Source organism: Lepidothrix coronata, unplaced genomic scaffold, assembly GCF_001604755.1.
Source record: "Lepidothrix coronata isolate B3197 unplaced genomic scaffold, Lepidothrix_coronata-1.0 Scaffold45, whole genome shotgun sequence".
NCBI lineage: Eukaryota > Metazoa > Chordata > Aves > Passeriformes > Pipridae > Lepidothrix > Lepidothrix coronata.
In genome coordinates this window covers 4,476,080-4,497,067 of record NW_016690225.1, presented here as the reverse complement: position 1 = coordinate 4,497,067, position 20,988 = coordinate 4,476,080, and the positions used below count along the sequence as shown (strand labels likewise).

The following is a 20,988-nucleotide window of genomic DNA, read 5'->3' as shown; positions in this document are numbered from 1 at the left end:
GATGGGGGGATGAGTACAGGTTACTGCTGGAGTGATTATGATTTCACAGAAGAGGAAAATTTTTCACAATGAGAACAGTCACTGGAATAATATCCTCAGGGAAGTAAGTGGTGGATTCCCCAACACTGGACACTTTTAAGATTCACTCAGAGAGTCTGCTGGGCTATCTTGTCTACACCATGCTTTTGCCAAGAAAGGTTGATCCTTGGAATTCCTTCAAACCTGGTACTCCATGATTCTATGAAAATACAGCTTTGTCCTTAATTTTTCACAGCTGTGGCCCTATTTTTCGAAAGGAAAACTGGTTGTTGCTTTTGGGAGGGCTTGGCTTTATGTCCCTCTCCTTCACTCTCATTTCACACATTTGACTGCCTATGTTCCCTATTCTGTTTTTTTCATTTTTATCTTGTAATGTTTTGTAATTCCACCAGCACAGTAATGCCGTTTTGTTCAAGATGACAAGTGTTATTTTGCAGCGGTTGTTGTAAAAGCTCATCCAAGCCTGGAGGCAACCAAATAAATCTGTAAGATTAAGTATTATACAAAGTACAGCCAAGAGAAAGTCTTCCTGTTCTCTGACTTCCACTTCTCCCAATACCCTTCCCTTCCCATGCAGTCACTTGCACCCTTTTTATCTCTCACATGTGGAGATTTTTATTATTCCTGAAGTTGACTGCCAAGGAGGTAGAGGTAAATTATTCCAATGTATGGAATAACCCACAAGTTATCTTGTTGAGAGACAGAAGATCAAAGTTCACATCTCTCTGCAAATATATCAGGGGATGTGAGCCAGTATCCTTGAAAGCCAAGGCAATTGTTTAGGAAGCAGCAACCTAACTCCTTGAAACAGGACAAAACAAGACATGGCTGTGAGCCCCATCAGCTGATATCCTTTCCTCTGCCCAGAGTTAAGTGCAGAAAACCTAAGAAAGTCGAACTTAAGTACCATGTTTTCCTTGGCATTTCCTGGTGGTTATTTTAGGTTATAGAATAATATGATCATGTAATGGCTTTTGAAAAGACCTTCCAAGATTATCTAGCTCCAAACCCTCTGACATCTTCTGCCAGACCAAGTTGCTCAAAGTCCCATCCAACCCAGCCTTGAACACTTCTAGGGATGGGGCATCCACAGCTTCTCTAGGCAACCTGTGCCAGTGCCTCACCATCCTCATCATAAAAACTATCTTCCTTATATCCAGTCTAAACCCGTCCCTCTCCCTAACCATACTGGCTTTCATCCAGGCTCCCAGCTTTGAGTAGGGGAACCCAGTGGCTCACCCTACACTTACCTGAGACAATTACTGCCTGCTGTGGAACTACCATCTTCACCTTCCCTTCCCTTTCCTCCCCTGTACCTGTGCATTTGCACGGTCCAGGCTTGTACTCCGGATTTCCAGTGGCCAAGCAGTCCAGGAAAGCTGAGCTCCTGTGGCTGGGCAGAGGCAGGGAGCAAGGCATGGAGAGGAGGGGTCATTTTAAAGAGCACTCGAGCGCAGGCTCCAGTCTCCTTTGCTCGATGTGACAGCAAAGTATCTCATTGGAAACCACAAGCTGGGACTTACCAAGTGGCCTCTGACCTTTCTCTCTCTTTTTTACCACAATTCCTCACATTTTGTGTTCACATTTTCCAAGGAAGACGCATTTTCGCTGACAGCTTCTTGGACAGCTCTGGAACAACATTTTTCTGAGGAGGGTAAGGGGTTTTTAACTCCTCTGTTTGATAGTGTTTAGAGGGTAACATTTTAAGGGGGGGAGAGGTTGGTTGGTTGAAGACATTGTTTTGGGATCTCAAGTAATATTTGGCATGAGTTGTTCTTAAGTTAAAATAAATTAAGTGAAAGCAAATAGAAAACCAAATCACCCAGGGTTTTCAAAATTAAGTAACCTGGTTTTATTATAGGATCACTTTATTTGTTTCACTGGGCTTGCATGTCCAGTCACTTTTAGTGCTTGTACACTATACTGGCTGATGAAATTTATGGTGATGAAAAAGTGTTTTTCAAGAAAAAACTTTGGGTAGTAAGCATTTTGGAACAGAGCTTAAAATGCCATGTATTTAAATGAGTTCTGCAATGATGCAGTGAGGCAATAAACATTAAGTGCTGCATGTATTGAAAATTTTAAGTTACGGGTCTCTAAAAATACTTAGAACAACAAGATACGACTGCCAAAAGAATATGCCCTTGCCAGCTTTAAAGTTGCGGCTCTTAATACGCAAAGCTAAAACTATGTAGAACATACAAAAACATCCAGAAGTTTTGTTTTCCTTTTTTTTCTGTGCGAACAAATATACACGACACTTGCAACATCGCAAGTTTTTTGCAACAAAAGCTGTGTTAAACAACCAAGTATTCTAAAACACTAGCTATACCTTCAACTGAACCTGTCTTAAAATGGCAAGCTGCTGGGAGGTTGCTATTCTGGGACGTGACTCTGATAGGTCTCAACAGATGCAGCTCCTGGAATGCAGCCGGAGCAGGGGGAGCCGGGCAGCAGCTGACCCCTGCGCTGGCACACTGACATATCAGGGATCGCAGCTCACGTCAGCACAGGCTGACACTGATACTTTGGGCACACATGGCTTTCTCCCTTGCCTGCTCTACACATGGTCATCACCCAGCAGCAGCAGCAAAAAACTCCTGGTGCTCACAGGCAGCAACCATTCCTTTCTATAATTAAATTATCATTTTGTTACATGCTTAAGGAAGAATTGATGCACTGAGATTCTAGACTGAAATATTACTGAAATCTGTTTATTATCTACAATAAAACTGTAATTAATTATCATTAATTAGCATTTCTTCATGTTCTGGGTTTTATGACTGCAAGGATCACAAAGAAAATTAACGTGTAAATTGTTTTAAAATCAGTGAATATATTGGAGATAAATGTTATATTTGCATCTATTTGAATGCTGATCTCCGCAGTTCTGTTTAAACTGTGTTACTGAAGATCAGTGCTTTCCTTCGAGTATATTTGCACATACATATATTCGTTTGAAGCAAATCCTTTGAAGACTGCTTTGGGGCTGTCTTACATTGCGTTTGACAAAAATGTGGCTCTTCATTTCAGTAAGAGCTGGAACTTGCCTAGAGTTGATACATATTATTTAAATAAATGTGTTCTAATATCACTGTATGGGACTGATTCTTACCTTGACACATACAGAACTTGTTTAAGGTAACACATCCCAACTGAGTTTGCATGACATTTTTTTCAGATAGAAGTTAGACATCTTCTCCATAAATCTCCACAAAATCCGAAAAGTAGGATTGTAGATTTTGAATTACTGATGCTGAAAAGCAAGCAAAGTGTGCTATGTCTAGAAAGTATTTGCATGTCTGACATGGAAAATAGAATATCATCAGTTTATAAAATCAAAAATTACAAAAACCTGGAATCAGTTTGGAGCAGATCCTAAATCTAAAATCAGTATGACATCATACTAAAATCCACTTTCTCTTTATGTCTCATCTTGCTTTTTTTTTGTCTTTAAGAATTTCTCCCAGTCTTAATATTTCCCAGTCCAGTTCTGAAATCACCTGTAAGTCTGTACTATCCCTGGAGTAAGGATGAACGAAGTTGGGGGCCCATATTTTTCCAGTGCTTCTGGCTAATGAATTCAGGTCTAGAACCTGGCTAATTTAAATACATATTTACAAAATTTTGCATGCTGGCAAACTCATTTGGAGAATTTAACTCTTTGAACGTGATGATATCAGGTGAATGTTAATTTGTGGCCCTGTTATTTAAAAAAAAAAATTACTAAATTACTTGTAGATGCATTCTTCACAATTAAAGTTTTGATTGTTAATAATAAACAGCCACACTGCAATGTAGAACAGAATAATAGTTCTTAGGAAGATAGATTATCCTGTGTGTTTGGTTTTGTGGCATTAGTATGTATTGACAAAGGTTAGATTTGTTGCACAATCACTTAGCTATTAAATTTCACAACTGTGGTGTAGCTCTAAACATTTTAATTTAATTTTAGCAAGCTCTTGGCTGTGATATTTCATTGCAGTCATGGCTCCTAAGAAGAAGAATGTGAAAAAGAACAAAGCAGATGTCAATGAAACTACTATCATCGTGGAAGATGGCCCCCTCAGTAAACTAAATGGCTTGAATGGACTCTTGGAAGGAGGAAATGGTTTCAGCTGCATCTCATCTGAAGTTTCAGACCCATCATATTGCCCAAATCTCTTGGAAGGTCTAAGTAGAATGAGACAAGAAAATTTTCTGTGTGACTTGACTATCAGTACCAAAACCAAATCCTTTAGTGTTCATAAGGTGGTGATGGCTTCAAGCAGTGAATACTTCCACAACATCTTAAAGAAAGATCCATCCACTCAAAGAGTGGACCTCAATGATGTGTCCCCATTGGGTCTAGCTACTGTTATCACCTATGCTTACTCTGGAAAACTTACTCTCTCGCTTTATACAATAGGTAGTATTATTTCCACAGCAATTTATCTACAGATTCACACCCTTGTAAAGATGTGCTGTGATTTTCTAGTCCAAGAAATCAGTGTTGAGAACTGTATGTACATTGCTAATATTGCAGAAACGTATGGACTAAAAACAACCAAGGAAGCAGCGCACAAATTTATTAGAGACAACTTCATTGAATTTTCAGAAACTGATCAGTTCCTAAAACTTACTTTTGATCAGATTAATGAACTTCTTGCAGATGATGACTTGCAGTTGCCTTCTGAAATTGTTGCATTCCAGATTGCAATAAAATGGCTGGAATTTGACCAAAAAAGAGTAAAGTTTGCTGCTAATCTCTTAAGTAACATCCGTTTTGGTACCATCTCAGCCCAAGACCTTGTCAATTATGTACAAACTGTGCCAAGAATGATGCAAGATGCAGACTGCCATAAGCTCCTAGTGGATGCCATGAACTATCACTTGCTTCCCTATCACCAGAATACACTTCAGTCCAGAAGAACAAGGATCCGTGGAGGTTTCAGAGTCTTAGTTACTGTTGGGGGACGCCCTGCTCTAACAGAGAAGTCTCTCAGCAGAGACATCTTATACAGAGATCCTGAAAACGGCTGGAAGAAGCTAAGTGAAATGCCTGCTAAAAGTTTTAATCAGTGCGTCACAGTGATGGATGGATTTCTTTATGTGGCTGGTGGGGAAGACCAGAATGATGCCAGGAACCAAGCCAAGCATGCAGTCAGCAATTTCTGCAGGTAACTGGTTATTTATTTAAAAGAGATGGAGGTATCTGTTCCACAGAAGGTAGTCAGATAGACTACGCTGGTTTGTGTCATGTAACATGAACCACTCGGATAAAGAGAAAGGGGACAGTGTGGGGGAGGTATAGATGCTATTCTAAATTAAAGTCTGAATGAACAGAAATATGCAACTGGAGTTATGGCAAAAAACTTCACCATGATTGCGCATGTACAATCAGAAGTGAGGAAAACCTGAGAAAACTTACTCCAAGTAGAGGAAGTAAATAGGAACATAAATAGGAAGTCCTTGGATGTTCTAAGGTACCATTAAAATGCACCAAATCAGACAAGGTGAGAGTTTTCAAATTTTTAAAGTCTTAGATGTCTCACAGAGAGTTCTGGAAAACACCTTTTAGGTGTTAACTTCTAGTCTTAACTTTCTATGCACCATCTACTGTATTTTCAACAGCTTTTATACTGCATTTCATACCCCTTAGCTTTTTATTAGTATCAAGAGTTTAGAAACAGCACCATTGCTTGAGGGCTGTATTTCTCTTCTACAATGTACTCCAAATAACACCTCACTTCTGAAATATTGCAGTTCCGATCTACAGCCATCGTAGGACTGCACTGGTGGTAGCAAGGTCAGAAGAGTGCATAGGCTAACATGTGATAGTCAAATGCGTGGTACTAGTTTTTAAATAGTTCAACCTGAAAGCTGACAGCACACAGCAGCTCGAAGGAAAGGCTGGAGGTAAAAAAACTCAGCTTTTTGTCCGCTAACAGACTATGGATATACAATGGCAATACACAGCCACAGTCCTAACAATGGTTCCTTTTCTGCTCCAAGAAGGAACAGTCAACTTCTCCTGAGGACATCAACCAACATACAAAGTTAATGAATGAGGAACCTTCTCTAGATCAATTTTTTTGTGTAATCTACTTAGAAAAATATATCACATAAAAGAGATTATGCTGTTGCTATCTTGACCTGCTGCCTTTAAGCTGTGCCTCACATTCTCAAAGGAGCTGTGCCCAGTGCACACCTTCGTTGTGAGGAGGAGGTGGGGGAATCCTCATTGTCCATGGCTGAATGGATTCTGCTCCTTGTTGTACCATTAACCTTGAGCATGTCAAGTCACATCAGTATGTCTGTGGACTTGCAGATGACAATGCTGAACAACAGCTAAAAATTAGTGCTTAGTTTCCCATAGTCTTTTTCTCATGTGATTTTCTGATCCCCTTAGCATGCAAAAGGAGAAGTGTGTGGGTCTACTAACGTACCTTACTCAACATCTGCAAGAGTCGTAATTTGACATTTCCTATTTCAAAATTGCTTAAATATCAAGGACAAGGAATGTTATTTTAGATAGGAATGGTGTTAGAAAGCATAGATGCTCTTTTCACATAAACTTTACTCCATATGAGTGGCAGGGAAAGCATAGTCACCATTTAGAAAGTACTAAGAAGATGCAAGTATAAATCACCAATTAACAGTTTTTAATACTCTGAGTAAATTTAGACATCTTCGCTGTAGGTGTAAATTGCAAAAAAAAAAAAATTAAATTTCTATTGTATCTTGAAAGTATCTCTTCCCAGTATTCTAATGAGATTATTGTACAAAATCAAGTTACATAAGAATTAGATTTACTTCATTGAAATAATAGGTTTTAATGACACAAATAGATTTTTCTCCTATCAAAACCTGAATTTATCTGGAAATTTAACCAAGAATACCAGTTTCATTAGACTGACTTTTCATAGGCTAAATAACTAACTAAAATTTTAGCAATTTTGCTCTTGCAGCAGTGACATGGAAATCCTGTACAGTTTAGCAGAGCACTATGTGAGACTGTTACCCTCTTTTTAATGCTTTCAGATATGATCCTCGTTTCAACAGCTGGATTCACTTGGCAAACATGAATCAGCGGCGCACCCATTTTAGCCTGAATGTGTTCAATGGTCTCCTTTTTGCCGTGGGCGGTCGCAATTCTGAGGGATGCCTCTCCTCTGTCGAATGCTACGTGCCCGCAACTAACCAGTGGCAGATGAAGGCACCGCTGGAGGTGCCCAGGTGCTGCCATGCCAGTGCCGTGGTGGATGGTCAGATCCTGGTCACAGGAGGCTACATCAATAACGCTTACTCTCGCTCAGTGTGCATGTACGACCCCAGCAAAGACAGCTGGCAGGACAAGGCCAGCCTCAGCACCCCAAGAGGCTGGCACTGTGCAGTGTCCCTTCTGGAGAGGGTCTATGTCATGGGTGGGTCTCAGCTGGGGGGGCGAGCCGAGAGGGTTGATGTTCTCCCTGTGGAGTGTTACAGTCCTTACACAGGGCAATGGAATTACGTGGCACCACTTCAAACCGGAGTTAGTACGGCTGGTGCCTCCACCCTTAATGGGAAAATTTACTTAGTGGGTGGCTGGAATGAAATAGAGAAAAAGTACAAGAAATGCATTCAGTGCTATAACCCAGATCTCAATGAATGGACAGAGGAAGATGAGCTGCCTGAGGCCACTGTGGGCGTATCCTGTTGTACAATATCCATGCCCAACACGAAGACAAGAGAGTCCAGGGCCAGCTCAGTCTCTTCTGTCCCAGTTAGTATTTAAAGACAGGTCTAACCAGCAATAAGTTAAAAATGTTTACCAGCACAGCAGTATAATTAACCCTTTAAGTAGAATTTTTGTGCTTATATGGAAAAAAAATAACTGGCTTTGCAAACATTTTAACAGTGCAAACTGGCTGGTTTTCATGAACTTTAGTACAGGTGGTGTGAAACAGCACATTCAGGATAAGATCAATTTTCTTAGCCTGAAGAGAGAGTTAACCCATAGCTGCAGGATTTCATTCTCTTCTTGACTTTGCCATTGCCTTACTATGCTACCTGTGGCATATCATTTCTTTTTTTTATGCCTTGGTTTGCTTACCTGTAAAATTGAGATACACTTGCTGTAGAAGATTGTTATGAGGCTTTTTAATACTAAGCTTCAGATGCTTTCAGAACCCAAAAGGAAAGTCAAATATGGCTAGTAATAAATCTCAACATAGATCAGAAATGGGCAATTCATCATAAAATTGCCATAAAATTCATCAGTTTTTTATTTTCTAAGCTTTTTTTTTTTTGACAAACAGAAGGGAAAAAAGGCAAACCAAAAATATAGCATATAGCATGCGCATACTTTCCTTTTGGGGCAGCAGTATTCACAAAAAAATTCTCAAAGCATTTTCTCCTTCAGAATTTAGGAAGAGAACTTCATCTTCTGCCATGAAACCCTTTAATTCTTATATCAAATGCTGTGACATGGCTTTCAAGACCTGAATCCACAAAATACCTTAACTGCTGTAAGCACTTTGGGCCAGCCCCAAGAGCTACCTTGGGTGCCAGATGGCTCTCCCAACCTCTGTTTATACCAAGGAGCAGACCACCACCCCATCTTCCTCCTCATGCCAGGGAGACACCCCTGTCATTCCAGGTGGGAGGCACAAAGGCCAGTCCATATGACTCCTCCTGTTCCTGCTCTTCCCATCTGTGTAGAAATGTATGTCTGGGTTATCTTCTCATCTGAGAAGGTCCTCACCAATGCAAGGAGCTGGGAGCTGCTGCAAGGGCAATACATGGAAGTTGAGTTCATACCAGGAGACATCGGGGGTTCATGGCATCTGAATATGGAGAAGATGCACAGAGCAAACTCTCTTAGTATTATTCTGGCAAATAACTGGAGGATATAATAAAGGCTTCAGGATCTGCCTTTAAGAATAGGACATGTGTGGAAAACTGAATCATGGGAAAACTTTCCTTAATAGGAACAAAGAGATACCTTAACACCTTTCTTACCGGGTGTGGGCACAACACCCAAAGTAACCTTCTCTTGGACATACCATTATGTATGTCCTTCTGAAGCCTTCATTACAGCCCTTTTTATGGAGATTTTATTCACATTATTCCAAAGGCTAGACTAATGCTCTGTGTGTTGAAGTCTGTGAATTTTTCCCAGTGAGTGGAGTCTTTACTCAACTTGGATTACCTTCCAAGAACTTTTCTTCCTGACTTCAGCGTGAACTGGGAGAGTTAAGCAGGAAATCTAATCCTATTCCCATAGCCAAAAACCCATCATGTCCCCTGAGGATTTGATACCAAAAGACTGCTGTCAGCACAAAATTTCTACGTCCTTTTGTTTGGGGAGGAAATAGGGAATACAAGGAATTAAAATGATTTAATATAACCAAAAGGGCAGCAAGTCACTCACCTTTTTCTAAGGTATCCAGAGATGGTATTTAGAAATTTAAATAACAACTATTCTGGCCTCAGACGCGCATTGGATGAAATTGTCATGAAATTGTCATATGCAAGTGGCTCTTTTTTTTTTTAGGAATTCAGTCTCAAAGTGCTATGAATAGTCAGATGTTGCTCCATGCTTTCCTATTTGTGAGCAAACACTTCCTGCACATTGACGACCATTTTGGTTTTGAGTAGAAAGTTATTTGTGAATGATGGGCTAAGTGCAATGAAACTAATGTCTACTACTTAAAGGGTTAAAAACTTTGGGGGCCAAATCCTTTTCATCTTACTCACAAAAACGGTTCCATTGATTTCAGTGGGACTACTGAATAAGATGTACAGGATTTTGAACTCTTGGCCAAATTCTGGCAGAACAGTAGATAAAGATGCTTGCTAAAACTGTCATACCCAGAAGGAAGACTGTCCTCTGCCTCCACTGCCCTTCACCACAACAAATCCACAATGGCATGTCCTAGGAGCCAAATACCAATGGCCACGTGTTCCTTCTGTAGCATAAATTAGGTATGTACTTTAGGACAAAAATCTTACACAGATTAAGAAATGTTATTGTTATCAGTATAACACTTCAGGGTGGCTTTATATTATTTTCTCTAAACATCTGTTTAGGCTTCAACTGCACATTGAGCCAGAATTTGGCCCTTAATATGTGACACTATTAACTGGACTTAATATTATGTTGATCGTGCCATGTACTGAGCTATTTGTGATATTTTTATGTATGATCTTGTATTGTTAGATCTGTGAAAATTATTTGTATGGTGTGTTTTATGGGACAGTGTTCTTTCATTGTCCAGTACTGCATTTTCAATCTTCTGATGTTTAATAACAACATGTCAGTTGAACTCGAAATATTGTATAACCCAAAAAGAAGTTTTAAAATACAGTTTAGGAAGTTCTGTATACATTAATATTAAGTAGAGCAGAGGACTTCTAACTGTATGAGATGTAGACTGTTAAAGCACTACAAGGGTCTTCTTTAATGATATACTCGTAGTAGTAGGAAAAAAAATATAAGCCGTTATCCTCAGAATTCCTTATAAAATGCCCATGCATTTTATAGTCAGCATCTGTGCTTCAATTCAAATCTGAAAAATAAGCTTTCTTCAGTCTGTGAGTGAAGCAGTTTGCTAAGGTTTGTTTTCTTGTTTATTCATGATTGTTTAGGTGCATGGGAGAGTGTGTTACAAGGTTGTGAGGGAGGAACTTACTGTTGTAAAGTCGTGCTGAAAGGAAGATGTTGCGCTTAGTTCTTAATTGAGATGAGATCATGATTGTTTAATCTCTTCTTAAAGTTAACCTTCAAGATCATCTGTGGATCAGTCAAGAGTCCAGTAAACTTAAATGCCAACTTCTAGCTGGTCAAAGAGGGAAGCAGATAAAATTAACATCAACAAAACCAAATGAGGTGTTCAAAAGTGCTTTGTGTTGAGATTTTTTAAATGGCAGTTTTTGCAGGAAAAAGTATGTGATAAATGAAATGACTGAGTAAGACCATGCTTTATATTATCCTGAAACCTAGATTAGTTTATCTCGTGATTGTAACTCTTCCCAAACCATAGTGGTTTTAGAGGGAATTTTTCCTTAGTAGCAGCTGGGTTTGGTAATTCTAGTTGCAAACCCAACAGTCACACAAACAGTTTTATGAGCATGCGTACCTTCTTGAATTCAGTGGGGCTTCTGCTATATACAGTTATTCTCATGGATTTATATTTGGAAAATTAAAATACAAGAACTAAATCCATGAGTAGACAAACATCAATGTTAGTGACAGCCAACATGAATGTATTAGACTGATCCTCAACATGACCATTCACTTACCATGCTGGCGCATGACATTTTTTTGAGACTCAATTACCCCATAAGGATATTATTTCCTGGGGAATTGTTGCTCAATGAAATCCTATATATGCTCCAAGGATTTTTGTGCAACACACAGGATGGGAGATGCTTGAGGCTCCAGTCAGTAGAAAGGGGAAGATCGAGCCACTTATAACAATCAGTAGACTGAGATTTTGTTAGCAATTCTCAAGAATGTTTGAGAAAAATGTGCTGGAAATAAGCACCTACTTCAACACATAGCTTTCTATAAGCAGCTTTGCTTATGTTGCATGACTGAGATGGGCTACATAACTGAGATTTTTCTAATGAAAAGCAAGGCTCAATTTTCAATTGCCTGTAACTTCAGTTCTCATTTGAACTCAATTTTCAATCCATTTTAACCCACTTACCCAAGCTGGGAGATCTTGTTCCAAGTCTGGATTCACTCAGAGAATGTGATTAAAGCCAATAGTTAGTCCTCGTATAGTTCCTTGGGCTTTTTGCAATTAATCTTCTCATCTTTTTGCATAAGTACTCAAAAACATTGTAATGCACAGATTTATACTTAGATTCCTCCTTGCAAGAGGAAGATCTCTTGTCTCTATTAGTTTCTCTTTTCTTATCCATAACTGAGTGACTAACAGGGCACCAAAGGAGATGCACAGATGTGAACAGCACATAAAAGCTCTGATTTTAAAAATCTCATTGTTGGTGGCCACAATAAAGAAAAGGACACATTCTGAAATGCCTGCTGAAAAGAAAAGGGTGAAAAATTAGTTACTAGTGCTCATTTGCAAGTGTGACACTGCTCAGAACTCTGTTCCCAGGAATTTCCTAAAGAATAAAGGAAAATAGATGCAATTCTATATAACTGGTATGAGAGATTTGGTTAATGTCAGATGAGTCTTGCCATGCAAAAGACATACTTGTCTCAATGAAAATTTTCAATAACAATATAGGCAATCGATAAACTTATAAGGAATATATAGTCAGTTTCTGTTGGTAGAATGGGAACACACACACTTATATAAACTGGATGTTATGCTAGTTGCAGCCTTGGCAGCTTTTTTGTCAACAAGAAAAAATATTAACTTATTTGTATAAAGCATTTTCCTAGTTTGTTAAGTGCTAGACATATTGCTTATACGGAAGGGTTTTCTAACTGTACACTTTAAGGATGGACTGTGATAACACAAGGGAACATATTTCAACAGAAAAAAAAATCTGTAAGTGTAATGTGAGAATGTTACTACTTAAAAATTAAAATTTGTAGTGCAGCAGTTGTTAAGAGGAAAACAGCATGTTGGTATTTTTCATTGTGTGCTTTAAATAAAGCTGGTGACACATGGTGCAAACAAATTATTCATATTGTAAAATCAGTTGGAAACTGCGAGACTGTCTTTCTAACGAACGCCTGGTTGCAGTTGAAATATGCTTTGTTTTCTGAGCCCTGGGCTGATCCTTGCTTTCATATCAGCCAACTGGAATGTTTGTTACACCCAGATTGTCAAACCACCTTCACAATAAGCTGTATAGTGTGACACTGGAGCCATTTTTATCTTTTCTATTTCATTACAAGGACAACAACTTGCTTTTTAACAATAAATTTCACAGTCTTTTGTTGTAATCGAAATGCCTAACAAGAAGCGATGATAAATCAGATGTCTGATTAGTAACTGAACGTGTTTTCATTTGGATTGTATGAGTAACAGTATAAAAAATAAAAACATCTCAATTTCAAGGAAAAAAATAGTCCAAATTCTGAAGAGCAAATAAATTGAGCCACAGATTAGAGGATCTGAGATGCCAAAAATCATTCCACATATTTTAACACCGAGGGCTTGGTTCAAAGTGTGATTCTGTAGATTTGGCAGATGTCACAACCTGAAGGGTTACCCAGCCTGCAGCTGTGCAGAGATCATGACTGTGCGTTCCTAGGACTCTGTAATACACAAGGATGCAGAGGCTTTGTCCTCTAAAATATTCTACTTTATTACAGATTACCACAAAAATCACTGCTAGCAAATATACTGGTAGTTAATAAAGCTAATATGATGATTAGTAAAGTCAATATGAATGAATATATGTCAAGCTACTAAAAATTATTATCAATAATACAGTATCAATTAATAGTATGGTGTCAAACAATACTAGCTTCAAGCAGTGTAGTACAACCAATGATAACAACAACCAATTAGGTATATACTATTACAATTACCGTAACTTATCACCAGTGAAGAAAATTTATCAACAATAATAGTATATATACTTCATATATATTACATTTACATGAAGAAAATTAGACAGACTTAAGAAGAAGCCAAACCATCTCAAAATGGAGGAACAAACTGATTCTGGAGGGGACATCCAACCAACCCCAAAAGAGGGGAGCACAGATGCAAGCAACAAGAGAAAAGACAGAGTCTCCCTTCCAGACAGATCCCTGACACAGAGTCTGGAATCAGCCAGCATCCCCAGTGAGAGTCCAAGTGCTTGTGGACACTTCATGTGGGATTCAGCTGGAAAGTTCTCAGAAAGAGACTCCATTTTGGATAAAAATTAAGTCCTTTTTATAACAAAGAGACTTAAGCATGTGTAGGAGATCCTACTTTGAGCGGTTAATAGATTATGTTAATTTCTGATTTTCATCTCTAACAGCCAATAGATGATTCTTTTTTCTACTTTTCCAGAGCAATTTTATATTTCTATGTTGTTTTCCATTTTCTCAGATGTTAAGTTGTCCTTGCAGTCTCTTGGTCTTGTGTTTAGTGGTGCTACCTTGGGATGTCTCTGGTTTCTAGGTCCCCAGCTGCACTTTTCAAGGATGCTTGTGATTCCTAGGCCTAGTCTTCAGCCTCACAGTCCCATGCTGACTGACCTTTCTCTGTCAGGAGTTTCAACAGACAATTTCTTCTGTGCAGCAATTTTCCTCTTCTAACAGCAGGTGAGCCAAGGCAGCAGGGTGAGCCTGATGGCTATGAACCAGGACCCACGCACATCTGGAGCAGCAGCTGGGCTCCTTAGGGCACTGAAAAGCTGCTACATGCCTGTGACTGTGCTCATCTGTGCATCAAGTCAGGGGGTCAGGACTCAGTTGTCTGAATGTACCTTGTGCAGATGCCCCAGGTGCTGCAGAGCATCTCAAATGGTACTAGGTGTCAACTTGTGGGCAGTTAAGTCAAGTCTGGAGAAGGGGATTTATTTGCCCCTTTAGTCTCTGCACAGCAGTCCAGAAGTGCATGGCTGTCCTGTGTGTATGCTAATATGTCCACTGGTGCTGGCTGCCTTGGGTCCTTCAGTGATGATGATTTTGAGGAAATAAGAGGGATGATTTTGCTTCAAAATTCAGGGGTGATTTTGAGGAGTCAAGCCATGAGTCTGTATTGTAAAAACTGCTAGAAAGACAGAACTTAAAATTAGACTAAGATATAAAAGCAAAAATATTTTAAGCAAGTCTTGAAAATGCTAAAGCAAACATAGATTAAAGTAGAAACTATCTGGATCCTTTTTTTCTTAAAATATTTGCCTTGTTTCTTAAGGGTCTGAGAAATCTTTATTGCAGATATATTTCAGAGCTTACTATGTCATCATTTTCCTTCCAAAAACACTGAAATAATATGAGTGAAATATTTACTTAGCAAAAGCTGGTTTTCTGTAAATTATCCATAATTTAGCTAGGTCTTGCATAGATTTATGGTGTCCATTTTAACAACTAAACCCCAATATGTAGAGGGCATAAATTGCCTGGATGTAATCTTGTGCCATATGCTCTAGGATGCCCTTGGTTAAGCAGGGAGGTTGGACTAGAGGATCCACTGTGGTCCCTTCCAACCTGATCCATTCTGTGACTCTGTAGTCATGTGAGAATAGCTGAGTAGAGTCAGAATTCTGCTGAATTTAATTACAAACAGACAAATCGAACAGACTGCTTTTTTTGGTGTTATTTATATATGGGATTATTCTGAGCCAAACAGTAAATTTGTTGAAGTTACTTATCTAATGGAAGAGAATAAATTGAGATTAAAGGTCTTGCAGCCTGTAGCTTGTGTTCTTATCACTGAAACCGGCCACAGAACAAATCACGACTTCTCATTCTATGTTGAGTAATGCCACGGTGCAAATGGTTATTCAGGGACTGTCTGTGATAAAGCAGCACACTGAAGAGCTGCTCAGATAACCAGGCGTACCTTGTTGCTTTCCTGAAGGTAGCAAAGCTTGCCTTCCTCAGCCTACCTTAATGTCAGCTCCTTGCCTTTAGTCAAGGACACACGGCTTGCCCAGTAAATTAAATTCCATCTTCAATTCGGCGCCAGATCCTCAAGCATCCCGATGGAGCATCATTTTACGCGGGATCTCCCCTTAAGGGCTTTGTTCCCCTAAGTTGTTTCGGGAAGGAGACACTGGAGGGCACCAGAGGGCCGGAGCTGGCGGCCCCCGGGGCGGTCGGGGTGGGGGCAGCCGAAGACGGTCCCCTGCGGCAGCAGCTGGAGCCGAAGCGTCCCTGCCGGCGTGGGCGTGATGCCGTGCTGCGGCATGTCCATCCATTGTCCGCAAACATGCGGAGAAAAGATTCGCACCTCTGGAGGATCCCAACAGGCTGGTGCCAGAATTCGAAAAATGCAGCGTAATTCAATGAGGATGAGATGAAAAATTCACATTCGCTAAAATCAAAGTGCACAATGGTGCGTGAGGTTTGACAGCACCAGGAAAAGGCTTCTCGGCTTCAGAATGAATTTTTGGTTATCTCAAGAGTACCATCCCTCTTTCACAGGGAAAAGGATACAGCCTTGACTGGGGAACATATATGTCTTTCATCTTTTTGGCTCACACCAGGAACCTGGTCTGCATGTTTCAGATACATGATCTCTCCATCAAGTTTTTCAGTCTCCTCTGTCAGAGCTGTTCCAGTTTGAATACATAATTTAATATTTACCGCCATTGCAGGGATGTGTATGTGAATACATTTCTTTTCAGCTTCCCAAACCGGTGCCCTAAATGTTGATATCTCAGCTCAGGAAATGTTCTTGCAAGAACATATTTTGCTTTCATCCCAGTGCAGTACGAACACATTTTTTAAATTACTGACATTTAGCAGATGGGAAAAACAGTTATTTCCTATGTTGCTGAGAGAATGGTGCAGCCAACAGATTCCTGGCCCAGCTGCTGCTCTGAAGCTGTTATGCTGGTCATTGCATATACTTGAGAGTTCAGCCAGTGAATTATGGTTTGCTATAATAAGAATATTTTGCTTTCCATTAGATCACACTCAGAGGAACAATAGCAAATGCACCGAAGCAGCAAAAGTGGCCATCAGTGAAATTTCAGGGTCTCTTTGCTTCATTGCTGATGTCAAACAAGTTCTGGTAAAAGGATACCTTGGCCACATTGCCAGAAGTAACAGATCAGCTCTTCTGAAGGATAAATAGATGAACTGCTGGCCAGGTGAACTGCAAAGCACTTAGACTCCAAAGGAATCTTAACAAAGCTGAAAAAAATGAAAGTGAAGATCATAAATCATGTATTAAAACTCAATGCAGAGTTCTCTTATGGTGTTATATGAGTACTAAATAACACCCTAAGCTGTTAGAGGCCGCTTAAATTCTTCTTTTTCAAAACTCCCTTTGAAACAAAAAATATGTCTATCTCCTGGATCAAAATTGTTGCAGTGAGTCACAGAAAAGAGTTTGATTCACCCAGCAGAAGCAGAGCAGGAGGATAGGTCACTTTGGGTCATGCTACCAGAAGCAGGATCTGTTCATATGAGAAGTAAGTGTTCAAAGAATTCCCGTATGATATCTCTTTGGAAGGGCAGACCACTTAAAAAAAGGCCAGATCAATCATGCAAGTCATGCAGCTGAGGAGTTGCAGGCATTAGCTTCTGTGTAACGTAAATGCTTTCATATCTGCCACTGCTCCTTTGAAACACCCAGGGCAACCCAAGGTCAGGAAGCAGAGATTTAGGCATCTATATATGCACTAGATGTTAAACCTCCAGTTACAGGCAATACAGCCAAAAGTACAAAATCAGCCAATTCAGGCACATGAAGTGATTTATTTGGTCACCCACAAGTCCTACTTTGGAATGACATGAGTTGCCCTCGAGGCTTTGTTGACTGTATTGGCTAGAGACAAGCTTCATACATAAATGTCCAGCACTGCTTGAGCGCTGGGAAAGTGTCCTGTCTGGCATCCAGCCATCCCAAAAGGACATGGATTTCCCTTACGTTATAAGTGTCAGGCGTGTCTCAGACTTCTGAAATACTTACAAAGGCACCAATATTTAAGCAACTGAATCAAGGCACCAGCCTCCATAGTCAAAAAAATAGCAAGCATATTTTTATCCATACCTACATGTAGGCACATGTAGGGCCTCCATCTTGAACTGAATTCCACCTAGATATTACCTGGTTTTCTCTGCACTTGAAAATTTTGTTGTCTTGAAGCTTCATTTTGAGGCTGTCATGTCTTTTTATTTTAGCCGCTCTCACACTTTGTTTCACTCACCTGAAATACTGTCCATCAACAGTTCGCATTCTTAAGCCTTAACAGGCTCCTGCAGAACAAATACATGTGTACGCAGGTAGCTCAGCATTTAGAGACTGGATTTGAACCTTCTTAACTCTGGATTACTCGTGTTTTGCAAGGAAGTTCCTGGAAGGCAGCCTTATGGCCCTCCTTCAGAGTACAGGGATAAAAAACTGTAGTTAAGGGTAGTTATGGGTGACACAGGAATGAAAGTATGTGACAGCATCAGCAAAAGCAGTAAAGTGAGGACAAAAAAAATGGTCAGTATTTCTAACCAAGGGCATGAATGGAAGCAGTCAGATTGAAAAATGCTGAGGAGTGAGTTGTTCATCATTACCAGAAGGCCTGTGCTCCCTCACCAAGAGGATGGCAACAAGGATGTCACATGTGTCATGCTTCCTTCTGCTGTTTCATGAGGAAGATGATGATACCCAAAAAGAGGTATCACAGACAACAGACAGTAACCTTTCTGGAGATTATGGAGAATGAAGCTTTTGAGGATGAAATGATAATCTGGCATTCACTGTTCATCATTCAATGTAGGACTCTGAACCACATTCTGGACAACATCAGCTTGGGAGTGATTATTCCAGTTCATTTGTTTTGAAGTCTTTTCTCCCAGCCCGCATTCTTGTTTTGTTTTTCCTGGAATGAAACACAAACAAAACCTGCCTGCCATTTGAACTGCTCTGCTGATGACTCACTGACCCACTCCATGTCTTTAAGCAAGCAACAAGCTCACTTGCTATCTTAGTTATGCCTTCTGAAAAGCAGGGTAATAAGTTATGCTTTACTGATAATAAAAAAGTGAATGTGAATGGAATTGTTCCCAGAAAGTAAATTACTAAATAAATATGCATTAACAAGTGATCCTAAGAGTGTGCTTGTGGGAGCAACTGCATTTTCACTAAGGCCGGTCTTGAATAACGCCCTGCCTTATGAAATACTGAGAGTCACCATGAGAAAGCACAAATTGTTACCACGGTTACTTAGGTGATGGTGACACTTTTCATTCCATGGTGTCAGCAGAAGATGTGGCCCTTTCTGGAGTTTTGTTTCCTCCTTTTGTTGTCCGTAACTGCCCCTTCTGCAGGGATGGCTCCATCCTACTTCTCAATCTCCTTCCACAAACGAGTGACTAAGCTTAACCAGGCAACCTCTCAGTAGTGAGTGTATTTTAGAGACATTGTCATAACAACTCCCAGACCCTTCAGTTAAGAAGGAACACCACTAACATTCACACATTCAGGACAGAAGCAGTACAATAATGTATTCTCATTTATTTACTTGCATTACCATAAATTTTACTGACTCATGTTGACCAAGATTCTATTGTGCACAGCAAAGAATTGCTCTGAACTGAGGAACTTGGACTGAGAGCCGTGAGGTAGAAAGTAACAGGAAACAGAAACAATTGATCTTAGGCAGCAGTTTCAGTATAGCAACCACTCAAGATCATTAAGACTTCAGCCAGCCTGAGGACTTTCAAAGAAAATAATTAGGTAACTTTGAGGTGTTTATAATGACTTTTTCAGAGAAGAGTGCTTCTGGGAAAAAAAAAAAAGCACCGAAAGTGCATGTTTAAAAATTTGTTTCATGTTGAAAATGGAAAATTACTAAGTTGCATCATAAGCTGATCAGAGGTTGGGCTTGACCTCTAAATTCTGAAAGGATTATTTAAGAGTTGTTTTATCTGAGCAGTCACAACATGCAAAGTTGTGATGAGTTCTGGAATAAGCGTTTACTTCTGTGAGCAATAAACCTGGTGAAGCCTTGTTTATTTGAACTAGTGTCTTATTTTCTTACCTGCCCAACACAATAACCTCTCCTGACCCTAAAGCTCTTTATGACTTTCTCTTCACCTTGGCTGCACACTCATTTTCTTCTCATGATCTCCAAATACCACCTAGGTGAAGGGCAGCATGATCTCCCTCCACTCCCTGACAAGGGGTGTGTGCTGGCTGGCAGCTGATACCCACAGTGACTGGCCCCACCACTGCTGGTGAACGCACACTCCAGCTTTGCCTCATTAAATTTCCTTTCTTAAATAGAGTCGGTCTTCAAAAATTGTGCAGAAAATTCCACTATTACACTGTTCTTCATCTCAGCCCATCTTAACTAAGCAGAAAAGAGAGAAAGTCGCTCTTAGTCCATGATTCATCCCATCCCAAAATAGATATCTAAATCAGGTCACTTGAATCATGGTTAAATATACCAGCTGGTCTACACTAACTGTAAGGACAACCTAAGGTGACTATCTGAGATGAAGACATTGATACTGTACAAGTCTAAATTTAACTTAATGAATCCTATCCTAATGCTTTTGAGCTGTGTGTCACACTACTGCACGATATTAAAGTGTGGTAGTTGGTTTAAAAGTTTCCAGAGTGGGACAGATCGATGGACATTGTGATCACTGAAGTCTTCCTTCATCTGGATGCTAGGCTGAAAAATCAAAAAAATCTTCCCAATGGGAAGAGTGAGAAAACAAAAATACATTTGTGCATATTTCCACAAAGGAAGATGCTACATTCAGTGAATAAATTATTTGTTGTGTCACTCAGTCTGTTCTAGTTTCCATGCCTGTAAATCTGGTTTAAATATTTAAAGTCTGATCTCCCACCTAATAAACTGCATAAAGCTGCACCGAATAGTTCCTACATAAAATTCACAGCTGCTCATTAAAGTAGAGAATATATGGAAAAAGAGAGCAAGTCTCAAATTGAGACAACTTTTTTTCTTTGAAAAATAAATTCAGAAAATTCCACTTATTCCCATAATAGCTTTAAAAAATTTTGAGGTTCTATACATCAGGTTTTTTTAGTCTCCAAGCCATTCTCTGCCACTTTATGAGCTCTCTCCATCTGCTCAACAGCCCCTGTACATGTGTGAGTTGTTAGAGCAAAGCACCTCAGTGCTCATTTCACCACAATCTTCTCAGCAGATAAAACCACTGCACATTGAGAACAAGCACCAACAAGTTGACCTGTTCCACAAAGGTGAAATTAGTTCACTTACCTTTCTGAGTTTTGCAAGCTTTTCCAGGAATTAATGTATATTTTTTCAGTCACAGATAAAGAAAGAAGGTGATGAAAGAAAGAAGATGAAAGAAAATCACACAAGATATATTGGTTTCAACAAGATGAGAATATTTAGTTG

At 39.6% G+C, this 20,988-nt stretch overlaps 1 protein-coding gene across 1 annotated transcript; it reads left to right on the top strand.

Moving 5' to 3' along the window:
- Positions 1-1,513: 1,513 nt before the first annotated feature.
- Positions 1,514-13,054, top strand: KLHL31 (kelch like family member 31). The gene is made up of 3 exons (XM_017814532.1): positions 1,514-1,693; positions 3,995-5,198; positions 7,063-13,054. The coding sequence occupies exons 2-3, from the start codon at positions 4,027-4,029 to the stop codon at positions 7,793-7,795; spliced, it is 1,905 nt and encodes a 634-aa protein (XP_017670021.1). The 5' UTR covers positions 1,514-1,693; positions 3,995-4,026; the 3' UTR covers positions 7,796-13,054.
- Positions 13,055-20,988: the final 7,934 nt, after the last annotated feature.

What these genes read in the sequence shown, in the direction of transcription:
- KLHL31 (XM_017814532.1), top strand. Translation starts at nt 4,027, where the DNA reads ATGGCTCCTAAGAAGAAGAATGTGAAAAAGAACAAAGCAGATGTCAAT. An exon ending in GCAGTCAGCAATTTCTGCAG is followed by an intron (nt 5,199 to 7,062) that starts GTAACTGGTTAT and finishes TAATGCTTTCAG; the next exon opens with ATATGATCCTCGTTTCAACA.